At 46.2% G+C, this 16,133-nt stretch overlaps 1 protein-coding gene across 8 annotated transcripts in view; it reads left to right on the forward strand.

The window, feature by feature from the left end:
* The window catches only part of JADE1 (jade family PHD finger 1), a 64,732-nt gene that overhangs the window by 34,415 nt on the left and 14,184 nt on the right, over positions 1–16,133 (forward strand). For all 8 annotated transcript variants that reach the window (XM_002815136.4, XM_054554495.2, XM_002815135.4 and 5 more), the window contains exons 4-8: positions 2,266–2,423; positions 4,874–5,061; positions 7,940–8,151; positions 11,490–11,657; positions 13,202–13,318. In XM_002815136.4, the coding sequence (XP_002815182.1) occupies positions 2,266–2,423; positions 4,874–5,061; positions 7,940–8,151; positions 11,490–11,657; positions 13,202–13,318 (843 nt within the window). The remainder of the gene's footprint in view (positions 1–2,265; positions 2,424–4,873; positions 5,062–7,939; positions 8,152–11,489; positions 11,658–13,201; positions 13,319–16,133) is intronic.

Here is a 16,133-nt window from a genome sequence, read left to right on the forward strand (position 1 = left end):
GTTCTTTATTTCTTAATTCCTTGTGCTGTGTCTGTAACCCCCAAAATACCTTTCTGATGTTCACACTAAACTCCTGTTACTTCATCACAGGAATACAAGGGGGACTGAGGAGCTGTGACCTGGTGTGACAAGGGCTGGTCCCCAGTGGTGTAGTTTGAAACCTACTTCCAGCACTGACACCAAGCATGGAGGAGGGGGCCCAGCAGCACGGGTTGCTGTGCTGGCTTTGTCCCAGCCCCACATTTTGGTCCAGATGTTTTTCTCAACCCTGAGTCCAAACTATATGTATGGCACTAACATACTCTACCAGAGACTCCAGAGTTGATGTCCATTTGAGGGCCTTTGTTTCAGTTCTTGACCGAGTCTTTGAGCAAAGGAATAGCAGGCTGCCTTTTTTTCATTTCCTTGCTTCAGTTTGATTTTCTTTCTTTTTTGGCAAACTCCTTTGTTTTTTATTTATACCACTTAGTTGGAATATGTTTTTACCTGATTGGGCTCTTGGAGGTATAGGCCCATCTCTTAGGTTTTAAAGTACTTTTCTCTTGGGGGCCAGGGAGTTGGTGTCCACTGGGCTGGGCACCTGCTTCAGCGGCTCTGTGCTTGAAGGGAAGGATCCTGGTATTACATGTGATTTTTGTGGGAGGTGCATGGCCTAGTTCTTGCTTGTTAATAGGTCTTTAGAAATGAAGAGTGACATACTGGGGAATAGTCCGTATTGAAAATGACAGGCAGGAGAAATGGCCTCTTTATTCAGACACTGCCTCAGACTTTATTATGGTGAAGTTTATTAAAGTGGTTACCAGCCTGAAAAGCCACCAGGAAAAACAAATATGGACCTATTAGCAGGCGTATGATGTGAACTGTGCTTAGTAGCACAAGAAAGAACTCCCTGTCCTGAGAAAAGAGAGTTCAGCATTGTGACTTGTGTAAACAGACAGGGCAGCTTACAGATGCAAGCTTGCTCGACGCCAAACACAACTTTGGGCTGGTCCTGATGTCAAGGTCAGAGCTTTCTTATGCAGCCTTAGACACCAGTGGGCCAAGGACGAGGCTTGAGAGGGAGCCAGCTGTGCAGCCCTGGCTGGGAGGCGGTGTTGTGCTCCACCCCAGGGGCAGGCCTCATTGACCAAGGATGAATGCCACAGGCCCAGGAGTCTGCAGTGGCATAGGCACTGGGATGGCTGCCTTTCCTGTGGTTTCCTTCATTTGGCCTGTGATAAGGAATTGGGGAGCTCTCTTGGTAGAGGGGCACTGTTGGATCTGCCTGTTTTTGGCAGAGTGGGGAGAGGGTAGTGACTTTCTCTGTTTCCTTTCCCCACAAATAACTCTTCCCAGGTAGAAGTTTTGCCAGGTGAAGGTGTGCAAACATGTTCTTTGCAGGCCCATCAACCCAGTGGCCTGTGGTTGCTTCTCTTCCAGATTTTTCTAGGCCAGCTCAGACCTTGACTTCACCAGTTACCATACCATAAACCCTGGTGCCCTGGGAGGTAGGGCCTGGGTGGGGGCAGTCTCATTATAGAAGATGAGTCCCTGGCCAGGGGCAGTGGCTCATGCTTGTAATCCCAGCACTTTGGGAGGCTGAGGCAGGTAGATCATTTGAGGTCAGGAGTTTGAGACCAGCCTGGCCAACATGGTGAATCCCTGTTTCTACTAAAAACACAAAAATTAGCTGGGCGTGGTGGCGTGCACCTGTAATCTCAGCTACTCGGGGGTGCTGAGGCAGGAGGATAGCTTGAACCTGGGAGGCAGAGGTTGCAGGGAGCCAAGATTGTGTCTCTGCACTCCAGCCTGGGCGACAGAGCAAGATTCCATCTCAGAAAAAAAAAAAGGAGATGAGTCCCTAGTGGTTCTGGGTTTTGGCTTGAAGTTGTTACCTGGTTAGTGGAGTTATATTTCTAGAGCACCCTTGAGTGCAGTATCTCCCTTCAGAGATTTCCAGGTACATGTTTTCAGCAGCCCTTTTGGTGAACTGAGAGACATTATTCAGAGGCGGACAACAAGATTTTTTGTTGTTTTTGTTGACGTTGTTGTGGACACTATGGACTGAGGGAGTGAGAGGGCAGTGTTCTCTCAGCACTGCCACCCCCCATGCCTGAGTGAGGTAAAAGGCGTGTCAGGCAAAGTTTTTCTGTAATAGGTCAGGCTTGTTGTGTGTTGATACAGTGACCTTGTTACATGGCAGCTCCATGGTTACATTGCAGCTGCCAGCACTCTGAATAAGAATGTAAATATCAAATGTCAGTGTCCCTTTCTCTTCCTTTCCAGGTGTTTAGGACAGACCTGATCACTGCCATGAAGTTGCATGACTCCTACCAGCTGAACCCGGATGAGTACTATGTGTTGGCAGATCCCTGGAGACAGGAATGGGAGAAAGGGGTCCAGGTGCCTGTGAGCCCGGGGACCATCCCTCAGCCTGTGGCCAGGTAGAGATGCCCTGAGGACAGAAGCCTCTCCACCCACCCTTGCTCTTCTTCACTGACAGCAGGCATCTGAGAAGAGACAATTTCTGTGGGAAGAGACAATTTCTGAGTTAGCAATAAAATATCATGAGGCCTCAAGTGGAAATAGAAATGCAGGAGCAACATACTTCAGGCATACAGGGTAGTGGTTTTGAGGGCCATGAGCCTCCAAACTTAACATTACAGCCACCACTGTGGGGAGGTGCTGCTGTCTTATGAGAGGAAGGCAAATTCCAAGACATCCTGGGAAGTGATGGGCTGGGGGAGGAAAATTTGGGTGTTGACACGTCTGCATCCTCTTTTCCTGCCCTCCGTATTCGCTCTGGAGAGTGGCTCTCCTGGAGAGAAGCATCTGGCTTTGTTGGGAACTAGCACAGGCAGCTGCTCCGCCTACTGCGGTTGCCTCTGCCTTTGGAGGAGGACAGGTGTAAGGAGACCTGCCAGTTAGGGTTTGTGGAGAGGGGAGTTTTGGAGGGATTTATATTGACTGGTCACATTGTTCTTGGGGTGCATTCTCTGGATTTACTGACTTATCTTTAAAGATCCCTCAGGGTCGAGTCCCCGCCGACTCTCCTCACAATCAGGTTGCAGCTGGTTTACTCATTTCCTCACTGTGCTGCTCTGTGCCACCTGGAGAGTCCTGTTAGGAGGGAGGCTTGAGTGCCCTCTGTGCTCAGCCGGCACCTGGCTTTTCCGCCATCATCAGTTGGCTGCTGCTTTGCAAAATAGTGTCTTTCTCCACGCTGAGTCATGACTGAACTTGCTTCCTGGCCCTCACCCACTTTGTGTCTCTTTTTTTGGGCACTTAAGATTATCAAATTTGAGTTGTCATTTTGGGATCTCTGGGGAGTCTGTCCAGTGGTGACAAATGCCCCTGTCTTACTCAGGTTTAGGTGACCAATCAGGAGTGCCGGGATGGCCCCCACAGGCTAGAGTCTGGACCCGTGGAATGGAGTGGTCATGGGGCCCTGCGGGGCAGACCAGGTATCTGCCTCAGAGCCTGTGTCTGAGATGCAGCACCACCTGATTCAGCACTGGCAGCCCCAGTCCAGGAGTCACTTGCTGAATGCTTCACTTTCAGTGGGGAGCCGGGACAGAAGTGAGCATTAATACAACTTGTGGAAGTTTTACAAGCTGTATTAAAGTTGGAGCCCTGAGCAGGTTGGATCCCTGCTCTTGGTTGAGTAGGAGAAATCCCTTCAGTTTGTCCATGTCAGCGTCATGTAGATAAAATCATTCCTGTAATATAAGGGTGATGAAGGTACTCTGACAGACTCTGGGCAGCCTGTTGACAGTAATTTAAACTGTGGAAATGCATATGTGGAAGGACTTTGTTGAGGCCTGGGGCCTGTGATAGGAAGATGGCTTTTTTTTGGTTCCAAGTCGGGAGTGATTTGCTCTTCTTGCACATGCTGTCATATTTTGAGTGGGGTGAGTTGGAAAGCACCACTCCAGGTGTTAAAGGTCGGGAGAGATTGTGTGGCAGTACCAGGAGGAGAAACTTGTGCTTTTGTTCCTGGGATCATAGGTATATGTTGGGAGAGTCAGTCCCCTTCTTGGCTGGGACTCTCTTTCTTAGATTTGTTGGTAATGGCCGGGGTCTTATTTCCTTTTTTTTGTTTGTTTTTGAGACAGTCTCACTCTGTTGCCCAGGCTGGAGTGCAGTGGTGCAATCTTGGCTCACTACAACCTCCGCCTCCTGGGGTCAAGTGGTTCTCCTGTCCCAGCCTCCCGAGTAGCTGGGGTTACAGGCGTGTGCCACCATACCTGGCTAATTTCTGTGTTTTTAGTAGAGATGGGGTTTCACTGTGTTGGCCAGGCTGGTCTCAAACTCCTGACCTCAAATGATCTGCCTATCTCGGCCTCCTAAAGTGCTGGGATTACAGGCTTGGGCCACCTTGCCCAGCCCAAGACCTAATTTTCTTTTCCCTCTCTCCATCTCTTTTTTTGGGAGGTGTGAGGGTTGGCGGGTTTCTCCCTCTGGTTCTCAGAGTCTGCTGTGCCTGCCTGCCTGCCTGTGTGGTGCCCTGGTTCTAATGGCCTCTAGCAGGGATGGGCAGGTCTGGTTAAGGGAAAGTGATTTAATGACTAACTCTTGAAATATATGGGTCAGTGTGTTTTGGTGTTGGCTGCAGGCCAGAGTGGTCAGAGGTGGTGGGCAGGGCACACAGCAGGGTCCTGGGAAGCAGATTTCGAAGGCTTCTACAGTGTTTTCATTCGTATCTATTGCCTGTTAGCGGGCTTTAACAACTTCTAGTTAAGGTTTTATTAGCAGTGACATTCAGGTTTTCAGCCTCTGGTGATGACCTGGGGCTCTGAGGGTTGGAAGAGGAAGACACTTGGGGCCTTGTGGCACAGTTCATTGTCTGTGGCTGAAAGGGTAACCTGGCTGCCTTGTTTTTTTTGTTATCCAGGGTTGTGTCTGAAGAGAAATCCCTCATGTTCATCAGGCCCAAGAAGTACATCGTGTCATCAGGCTCTGAGCCTCCCGAGTTGGGCTATGTGGACATCCGGACGCTGGCTGACAGCGTGTGTCGCTATGACCTCAATGACATGGATGCTGCATGGCTGGAAGTGACCAATGAAGAATTTAAGGAGATGGGTGAGAGACCATGTATTATATTATTTTATTAACCAATGATGAATAGAGACATATTTTAGGCAGGTAGGTGAGTAGCAGAAAGCTCCGTATTGCCAGTTGAAGGCAGCTCCATCATAGCTTCAGTCAGTGAGAATCGCAGCCCTGCCTTAGACCTCAGCCTGTTTGGCTGTGTCAGATGTACTGAGATGGATTCAGAGTGGAAGCAGGGCTCCTCGGCTCAGGCACCAGGGATTCCCATCCCCGCTCTGATCTAACTCCCTCATTCACTTACCTTAAGGAAGCTGAAGTCCAGGGAAACGAAGTGACAAAAGGGCATGGTCCACAGTTACCTGCTCTAGTGTTTTTTTCCTGTGATGCCATTCAGATTCCTTCTTTAGCCGTGGTTTGCTGCTTCTCTAAGTGAACACTCTTCCAGGCATGCTCCCCATTTCCAAGCACATCATGTGTGTTTTAACCTGAGCGATTTTCCTTATGTCATGCTGCAAACCTGGAGTTCTTTTTCCTTCCTGTTTATCTCTGTCCTGGCTTTCCTTCAGTGAAGCCTGACATTAGCTGCGTGCCCAGCCCTTCTCCACCTCTTTCCTGCAAGCTCATTTTAGTGTATGTAGACGTTGGCGCATCTCATGGTGTTGAGACTGGGATGGTGTGTAGGTCTCATCTCACATGCCAGTCCTGATTGCTAAGGGTTGCCTTGAGGGTCTTGATGAACAAGGCAATGGAGTCAAGTCTGGGCTCAGTTTGAAAAACTATGAGGATTAATTAGCTTTTGTGCTGTAGGTACATGGTGGGGAAGTGGTGGCAAGGGCTGTGTATTGTGATCTAGGACATAGTAAATAATCACAAGATCGGCCGGGCTTGTTGGCTCATGTCTGTAATCCCAGCACTTTGGGAAGCTGAGGTGGGCAGATCACCTGAGGTCAGGACTTCAAGACCAGCCTGGCAAACATGGTGAAACCCCGTGTCTACTAAAAATACAAATATTAGCTAGGCGTGGTGGTGGGCATCTGTGGTCCCAGCCACTCAGGAGGCTGAGGCAGAAGAATCACTTGAGCCCGGCGGGGTGGAGGTTGCCTTGAGCCGGGATTGTGCCACTGCATTCCCACCTGGGCAACAGAGCCAGACTCCATCTCAAAAAAAAAAAAAAAAAAAAAAATCACAAGATTTTTGTCGTGGTGGATTTCACAGCCTTGAAGGGCCAAGACCTTTTCTTTTGCATCTTTCCAGGGAACGTAGCACAGGGCGTGGCTTGCAGTAGATGCTTGTCCTGCCATTAGGCTCACCACCTGTTGAATGGGAGTGATAATGTAGAGTGAGCTGAGCATGGTGTTTTCTACTCGCTCAGTTACTCAGGTGTTCTTGTAGACAAAATAGACTTCCTTCTTCTTGGTCCTGCTTTAGGTATTAATGGCCAAAACATTAGCAGGCCACAAGGTGGTTTTATGGCATGAGTTCAGGAGTTCTCAGAGATCTTTTGGAACTGAATACTAAATTTTAGCTTCAGAGATGATACAGTTTCTGCTTTGTTGTAAGCACATTATAAAGACCAGTGTAATGCACTTGACTGGAATCTAGGTGTCCTGTGTTAAGTCAGAGGACTCAGCCCAAAGACTCTTCGCATTTATGAATGGTTTAAATAATAAGAACTGGGCTAATCCATATTTGAAGATACTGTTGAATACATTGGCAAGATTAATTTTGTAATTTTATAACATAAATGGAACACATGCTTAAATATGTTTGTCTTAGCTGTTATTGGTCTTTTTTTCTTTCTTTTTTGAGATGAAGTCTCACTCTGTGGCCCAGGCTGGAGTGCAGGGGTGCAATCTCGGCTGACTGCAACCTCTACCTCCTGAGTTCAAGCGATTCTCCTGCTCCAGCCTCCCAAGTAGCTGGGATTATTGGCACCTGTCACCATGCCTGGCTAATTTTTGTATTTTTAGTAGAGACAGGATTTCGCCATTATTGGCCAGGTTGGTCGTGAACTCCTGACCTCAAATGATCTACCTGCCTCAGCCTCCCAAAGTACTGGGATTATAGGCGTGAGCCACCGCACCTGGTGTTTCAGCCTTTTTTGCATTTGGTTAACTATGTTTTTCAACCTTGTAGAAGTAAGAGGATGAGGAGGGATAAACCATTCAAAAATATTTGAGTGCCCAAAGTGAAATGTTTTGAGAGAACTGTTTTACCTACCAAGAAAGGCAAATTTTTAAAAACATCCAAACCATTATATGAAGTCATGGTTTTGAAGTCACTTACGTGTTAGTTGTTATGTGTAATGAGTATAATGAAATGACTTATTCAACAATGTATGTATTTAATATCCTTGAATCCTTTTAAAATTTACCTTTTGCTTTTCCATTTACTACACTGCATCTTCACTATCTGACCATAGGAACATAACAGTTTCCTGGAAGACTCTCCCCTTTGAAGATTGTTTCTTAGAAGGATCTGATAAGCATTTAATAAAAAATTTTGGGGCCCTCAGGGATGGATGCATCGATGGGTTGATTGATTGAGACAGGGTCTTATGTCACTCAGCCTGGATCACAGTGGCACAGTCATGGCTCACTGTAGCCCCAACCTCCTGGGCTCAAGCAGTTCTCCCACCGCAGGCTCTTGAGTAGTTGGGACTACAGGTGTGTGCCACCACGTCTGGCTAATTTTCATATTTTTTGTAGAGATGGGGTTCCACTATGTTTCCCAGGCTGATCTTGAGCTCTTGGGCTCAGATGTGAGCCACCACGCCTGGCCAGTGATTGGATTTATTTATTGTACTATTCATTATACATATTTTTAAGTATAAATAAACCAGTACTATTTTGTAATATTTATTAGTATGGATTTATTAAAATGGGTTTTGTGGCATTTTTAACTTCAGGAATGCCTGAACTAGATGAATACACCATGGAGAGGGTCCTAGAGGAATTTGAGCAGCGATGCTATGACAATATGAATCACGCCATAGAGACTGAGGAAGGCCTGGGGATTGAATATGATGAAGATGTTGTCTGTGATGTCTGCCAGTCTCCTGATGGTGAGGACGGCAATGAGATGGTGTTCTGTGACAAATGCAACATCTGTGTGCACCAGGTATGTGGGGCAGGGAGGCCAGAAAGAAGAAACCTGGGGCACGATCCTGTGTGCTGTGGGAGTGTATGCCTGGAGTCCAGGATTCTTCCTCCGAATGGGGTCTGTTTTTCTACGATTTAAAGAAATCTGCCCTATAGACTTTCTTTTTCCCTAGTAGGTTCTTATAGTGATTGAAATACATCCTCTGCTTTTGCAGCCAGAAGGATAGCACCCTCTGTGGAAATCGTCTTTCTTCACATAGTGTTTTATTTTTATCCATAAAAGTCAAGTTTACTTAAAAAGAATGTATGAGCCCTCTCTGTCCTACTGTAACACCTAAGTTTAGGTATTAAGAACACTGAGAAAACAAACCTTTGAAAAGGTGGTTGGTGTGCTGTATTAGTTTCTTACAGCTGCCCTGTGGAACAGACAAATTACTACAGACTGTGTGTGCTTAAAACAACAAAAATTTATTGTCTTGTGGTTCTGGAAACTAAAAGTCCAGAATTGAGGTGGTGGCAGTGCTGTGCTTCCTCTGAAACATGCAGGAGAGCCCTTCCTTGCCTCTTCGTAGCTTATGGTGATTTGGGCAATCTTGGGCATTCCTTGGCTCGTGGCTGCCTTCATCATCATGTGTATTCTCCCTGTGTCTCTGTCTTCACATGGCGGTCGTCTTCTTTTTTTTTTTTTTTTTTTGAGATGGCTGGAGTGCAATGGCGTGGTCTTGGCTCACTGCAGCCTCCGCCTCCTGGGTTCAAGTGATTCTTCCGCCTCCGCCTCCCGAGTAGCTGGGACTGCAGGAGTGTGCCACCACACCCGGCTAGAGATGGGGTTTCACTATGTTGGCCAGGCTGGTCTCGAACTCCTGACCTCGTGATCCGCCCACCTTGGCCTTCCAAAGTGCTGGGATTACAGGTGTGAGGCACCGCGCCCGGTCCACATGGTGGTCTTCTTAGAAGGGCACCAGTCGTATTGGACTAGGGACCCACCCTACTTCAGAGTGAGCTCATCTTAAATAATTACATCTGCAATGACTACTTCTAAAGAGGGTCACATTTTGAGATATTTGGAGTTAGGACTTCAACATGTCTTTTAGAGGACACAATTTGCCTGTCATATTTGTGAGCATGTATTAGGGTATAAGCTGAGCTGTTAGAGGAAAGCAGCCCCTTTTCTTGAAGACGATTTCCTGTCTTAACAGGACAGTAGGTTTTGGTGATTGCTTGCTACCATCCACAGAAAGGGGAACCCTTAGATTTCAGGAGGATGGGCGCTAGGTAACTTAAAAAGTTTATGACAATCTCAGTGCCTCTTTTCTTTTTTATTTAGTTTTTAATGCAGTAATGAAGAAATTTGGATTTGAGTGGGGACATGTGCCCACGTATATTCTTAGGATTTAAAAGGCTATCCTGAAGTACTTTCTTTAAATTCACCTGTTGATGCTGAGATTTAAAGCAAACTTAAAAGAAAGACTTGTATGGAATAGGTGCTTGGTGACTTCTTGGGAAGAAGAAGCATGTTTGCTCCATGAAGTTCTTGATTACCCTTTGCTTCATAATTTGTGACCTCCTAGGCTTTCCCTCTGTCTGAAGACCTCCCCAGCTGTGGCCCAGTCCTGGCTCCTTGACAGGGAGACCTGCGACTCCTGCTTCAGTCATCGCCGTCTGTCGCTCTGGATCTCAGACTGTCTGGGAAGTCTTATGGTAGTGAGAATTCCTGTAGTGGCTTTGTTCTGTGACATGAGCATCCTGATGGCCGGTGTTGCTTTTTTGGTTGCTGGTGCTTCATGTATTTACTTTGCTGACTTCTCAGTCTTCTTCTTGTCTTTACTTGCTATTTTTTTCCCCATGAAAAATTTTTTTGAGTAAAAGCGTTCTGCTTGAAAACTGGTCAACCCCTGTTTTATCAATGAGTTAACTGATGTCAGGGCAGGGTTGTGCAAGCTCTCACGGTGGGCGTGTGGCAGAGTTGTAACCTAAGGCTTTTGGATGCCCCCTTCTCACCTTCTGTTCTTTCTGCTGTATCACCTTTTGTCTTTTCCTCAACATTTACTTCATTTTTCCTTTGAGAAATCCTTCATGGTTTATCTTTAAGGCATACTTTATGTAATCTCCTAAATTAATTTAGACCTGCTTTTCCAGGAAAAAAATTTCTTTCTTCACATGTGGCTGTAGAATGTCTGATACAGACCTTTAGTATTTTGAAACCTTTATAGTGTCACTTAACTCCATTAAAAATTTTTTTCTAGTAAGTCTGCGTTGACAGTGGCTTATTCATGGCCCCGACACAGCGCTCCGAGGCTTCCATCTGAAGTGTGACTTTTCTTTGCTCAACTCTCATCCTTGTGGTTTCCTCTTTGCATCGTCGTGGGTATTCAGATTGCATAGTGGCTGTGTTTTTTCTGTCTGAAGAATTAGAGCTATGCTACTGTGACTCTCGACTTCCTGACTTCCAGGTCATTTAAGGATAAAGTTCTGAACAGTTGGGGTTTTAAAGGGCTCTCTGAATATGCTCCTGGTACCATCGTGGTTTTTATTTATTCAGTTATTTAACATTAACCTTTTCTCTCTTTGAACTGTCTTAATTACTTTAGTTGTAATAGCCCTGATTTCTGCAGTTTATGCCATCTTGTGTAATTTTGCCATCTTGTACAAAACAGGCTTTATTTTTTAATTTAAATTTTTTTTTGTCTCCATTTCTGAAAGGCTGAATTTGTTTTAAATATCAGCTAAGGAGACGACATTCTTCCCTTGTAGAAGGCCTCCTTTTTCTGCCCTGTTGTGTTCACTGGGAGAGTGCTGGGATCTAGTTGGTATGGAGTTTGCTTAGCCTAGGGGAGTGTGCGTGCTTCTCTCCTGTTCCATTGCCATCTCATTCAGCAGCTTTGGGAGATTCTCTCAACTGCTGTGTGCTTTTTCTCCACACTCTGTATTCCACCCAACCTCTGTCAGTAAAGTAGAGGAATAGCTTCTCTCATGGAACCCTGTGGAGTGTTTCGAGGACTTACTGAGGACTTACTGCTCAATATTTAGAAACTGGGTATGGATGGGTTTCTGCAGCAACACAGCAAAGCAGATTTCATATAAACCTTTCTGTCCTCAAGTAGTTTCCAGGACCACCCTTTGCTAAATAAATATGCATTGTGTCAGGGGAGCTCACATACCTCCTAAATGCTCCTGTGAGGCTGCCGGGCATTTTCCCGAGGGGAGAGGGTGGTAGCCAGGGAGCTGTGGGAGTGCCTCTGCTTTGGTGGTAGTTCTGTTAAAATCTTTCTAAGTGTTTAAAATGAATAGATATAATGGGAAAAATAACATTTTCTCTTTCTCTTTATTCCTCTGGGATGTGCCGTGGTATCACAGGCCTGTTATGGAATCCTCAAGGTACCAGAGGGCAGCTGGCTGTGCCGGACATGTGCCCTGGGGGTTCAGCCAAAATGTCTGCTGTGTCCGAAGAAGGGTGGAGCTATGAAGCCCACCCGTAGCGGAACCAAGTGGGTCCACGTTAGCTGTGCTCTGTGGATCCCTGAGGTACGTGTGGTTCTTTTTTTGTTGTTTTTACTTTTTTTTGAGACAGAGTTTAACTGTGTCGCCCAGTCTGGAGTGCAGTGAGCTGGATCATGGCTCACTGCAGCCTTGACCTGCTGGGCTCAAGTGATCCTCCCACCTCACCCTTTTGAGTAGCTGAGATGATAGGCATGTGCTACCAGGCCCAGCTTATTTTTTATTTTTTGTAGTGAGGGGATCTCACTTTGTTGACCTGGCTGGTCTCAAACTCCTGGGATCAAGCAGTCCTCTTTCCTTGGCTTTCCAAAGTGTTGGGATTACAAGCGTGAGCCACTGTGCCTGGTCAGGCATGGTTTTTAACAGCACCTTAGCTCAGAAGGTCCTGGCTTTTAACTGGGATTCAGTGGGTGGGTGGAGAACCATGCATAAATAGGCAGCATTGTAGCTGATGAGTAAAAAGACACCTTTTAGTTGCTACCTTTTTCCTTGAGGAAAAACTGAATCTTAAGCACACTCTCATCTTGTCATGGAATGTAAATTTGTGGAAATGTTAGCTGGAAGCAGCAGTCAGTCACTTGGGACTATAAGTTAGTGGTGGTCACCCAGCCATCGCAGTGAGCCTTCCCATCGCGACTCTCACTCCCAGGAGCAGACCTGTAGCACTTAACCAGCTGTGGCCTGGGCGTGTCATTCCCCAAGGATCAGCTGTACATCCTGTGTGTGGCAAGTTGTACTTGAGTTGAGGCACCACCATGGTTTAAAAACCACCACTCTTAGGCATACTTTGGTGATTTTTATTTAAACTCTTATTGTGCCTCAACCTTTTAAATTTCAGGTCTGGTCTAATTTATTTCTAGTCTCAGACCTTGACTAATATAATTTGCATAGCTCAGTGTGAGAATATAATTTGCTATTCAAATTCCAGCATTTTTTGGGTGTGATTTTGGTACATTTTCCTCTTGGGGAATATTATTTGAGGATGATTTGGACTGAGGTTTCATGATTTGGGTCTTGGTAGCATTGGGTCTCGTGGTTTGGTATTGATGGGATACAATTCGGTGATCCAGGCTGAATGCAGAGATGATACCTTATTTATCTTTGTAATTCCCCATCTTGAATGTAGTCATGTTTCGGACTGAAGAAAATGGTTTTCTTTGGCGAGAGATTAAAAACAGGTTATATTTACTTACCCTGTTGTTGACAACCTATTTGAATCAATTTAAGATGGATTTTTAGTCTTCACAAATTTGTTATGGGCTAGAGATTATAGACCACATTGTCCTGGTACATGAGTTTTTGTCATTAGACGCTCCAGTGAGAAGTGAAAACTCAGTTATCAAGTGTTTTTGACAAACAGGGATGTCTGTCAGATGGGGACTGGGCTGTGGGCTCAGTTGTCACTGGGGCTGTTCTGAGGCTTTTAAAGTAAGGATTTGTTTTGAGTGGGTGCCCCTTGCCACTGTCTGGTAGGAGAGATGTAGGAAAGTAATGGATCTTTTAGTTTCTGACATTCATGTTCCGCCTTTGACGACCTGAGCCACCCTGTCTTGCTGTTTTCCGACCTTTAGGTGAGCATTGGCAGCCCGGAGAAGATGGAGCCCATCACCAAGGTGTCACACATTCCCAGCAGCCGGTGGGCACTAGTGTGCAGCCTCTGCAATGAGAAGTTTGGGGCCTCTATACAGGTAATTAGCTTCCTAAGGATGGCTTCATTTTCCTTTCCTGTGTGGTGGGGAGCAGGATGAGGGAAGGCTCTGTGAACTGTCCAAGGGTTTGGAGAGGGGACTAGAATCCAGGAAGCAGGACGAGGTTCCCAAGGGGTGATTCCAGCCCCAGTACACACACCTTTAATAGGCTAACTGTATCCGGTGTAACCAGAACCCAAGCTTTCACAGTCACAGCGTAGTTCAGAAGTTCCCCTGAGCTGTGAGGTGGTTGCAGTTTGTCTCTCGCTACCCGCTTTCTGCCCAAAGTCTAGCATCGCAGCTTCTTTCCATAGGCCGACACCTCCTAGCAGTCTTAGTGAGATGTTCCTTGACACGGCATTTGAGAGTTGGCCACCCTTCCACCTGCAGTCACCGAGTGTAGCTGCAGACCCTGGCCCACCTCTGTGGTGGCCTCCTGAGATTTCAGGTTTCCATGGTGTGCACACACCTGTTAGTAATCAAGGGGACATGCTGATGCATTTGCATTTGGAAAAACAGAGACTCTTTGAACACGGCCTGGGTAGAGGGGCATCTATGAGGAGCTCCTGTGTATGCTCTCTTCTGATTGGAGCATCATTTGGATGTCTGATTCTTTATGGCACTTTGTGCGCATGCACGTGTCTGTGTGTGTGTGTGTGAAAGAGCATGAGCAAAAGAGTGCGTGCACACCTGTGTGTAAACATGTTGCCTGCCTGCTTTTGCATATCCAGGTACAGACAAGTATAGGATGTCATGAGATAGGGGAATTAAGGAGGGAATATAGATGGCATACTGTTTTTCATGTGGTCTAAGACCCTACCGAGAAGTTCGTTTTTAGGCCTCACATTATTGACATCTAGACAGTCAGGATTAGAGAGGCCTGCAGTGCTGTGTGGCTGATGGGGGCCCTTCAGGTTAAGTTTGGATCTTCTGGGATGTACTAGCACAGGCCACAGGCCCTTCTTCCTTGGTTTCCTCATTGAATTCTGGGAACAGAGGCACTGTTTTGGGATGGCTTCTTTCTCAAAGCAGCTCAGCACAGACATAAGCTCCAAGAGCATGGTCATCCTGTCAGCCATGGGTTTTAAAGAAATGATCTCATTTGGCAAAGTCAGTTTGTATTTTGGCTGATAAATACTTTTCGGGAAGGTGGTTTTTAATGTTTTTTTTTTTTTTTTTTTTGAGACAGAGTCTCACTCTGTCGCCCAAGTTGGAGTGCAGTGGCATGATCTCGGCTCACTGCAACCTCTGCCTCCTGGGTTCAAGCGATTCTCCTGCCTCAGCCTCCTAAGTAGCTAGGATTACAGGCACGCACCAGCACGCCTGGCTAATTCTCATTTTTGTATTTTTAGTAGAGATGGGGCTTCACCATGTTGGCCAGGCTGGTCTTGAACTCCTGACCTCGTGATCCACCCACCTCGGCCTCCCAAAGTGCTGGGATTACAAGCTTGAGCCACCGTGCCTGGCTATTTTTAAATTTTTTTTAACAAGCCAAGTGGTTCTACTTTTCTTCTTTATCACTTGGACTAGTGTTCAAGAATCCAAAATATAACAGAAATATTTGGAGGGTGGGTCATGAGACAGCTGGTGGGATTTGGCTGGGGACCTTGAAATAGTGGAGATATTTTTGGCATGTGAATACATGACAAACGCCTCTGGCCCGAGTTGGATTGGGAAAGGAGGAGGAAAGAGTGGAGCAGGAAGAGAAAAGGGCAGGGAGCTGATGTACTTGAGTGTGTGTGTGTATGCATGTGTGAGTATGGGTGTGTGTGAGTATGCGTATGTGGGTGAGCATGCATATGGGAGTGCGTGTGTGGGGGTGTGAGTGTGCATGTGATTATGCGTGTGTGCATGTGTATGCTGTGAGTATGCATGTATGCGTATTTGAGTATGCGTGTGTGAGTGTATGCGTGTGAGTATGCATACGTGAGTATGCGTATGCGTGTATGCGTGTGAGTGCGTGAGTATGCACGTGAGTATGCATGTAAGTATGCATGTGTGAGTACGCGTGTATGTGTATGCATGTGTGAGTATGCATGTGTATGCATGTGTGTATATGTGTATGCGTGTGAGTATGCGTGTATGTGTGTGTGAGTGTGCATGTGTGAGTATGAGTGTGTATGTGTATGCACGTGTACACTGGCAGGAAACAGGCTGCAGCAGACCACATTCCCCGGTGTTCTGAGCGTAGAATTTATGCCCTTGGCTGAGTATGCCAATCCTGGTCCATAATTAATGTTTAAAAGAGGTGGGCGAATGGGATCTTTGTTTCCCTTTTGAAGAGAGATGATATAATGACTTTTTGGTTGCCATTGACCTCTTTTTCCCAGAACATTAATCTAAAGAAGAGGCCAAAGAAGGCTGATGATTTTTCATATCTTCACAGAATGGATTGATTTTATTAAAAGAATTCCTCTCTGAAATGTCTGCAGTTGTGAAGGCTCTGGTTTACGTTTCTGTAACATCTGTTTGCTGAGTCAACCTGAATGGGAAAACCCAGAGGAAGGCCGTTTGGCGTTTTTACAAAGTCCTGTATAAATATTCTGCTGCAGGTCATTTCTCTTTAGGGTTAGAGCGCTTGGGTTAAGTGTAGTTTAAGCCAAACACAGATAGTGTCTCAGTCATCTGTTCCCACTTTCACTTCCCACTTGGCTGTGTGCTACAAGGGAAGACACTTTGTCTTCTCATGACAGTGGCCAGGTGTGTGTGCGTGTGTGTGTGTTTGTGTGTGTGTGTTCTGCCACCAAAGCTGATTTCACACATTTCTTAGAATTGAGGTTATTTATAGAGAAAATACAGATTTCTGTCAGTCTCT

This window comes from Pongo abelii, chromosome 3, assembly GCF_028885655.2.
Source record: "Pongo abelii isolate AG06213 chromosome 3, NHGRI_mPonAbe1-v2.0_pri, whole genome shotgun sequence".
Taxonomy (NCBI): Eukaryota; Metazoa; Chordata; class Mammalia; order Primates; family Hominidae; genus Pongo; species Pongo abelii.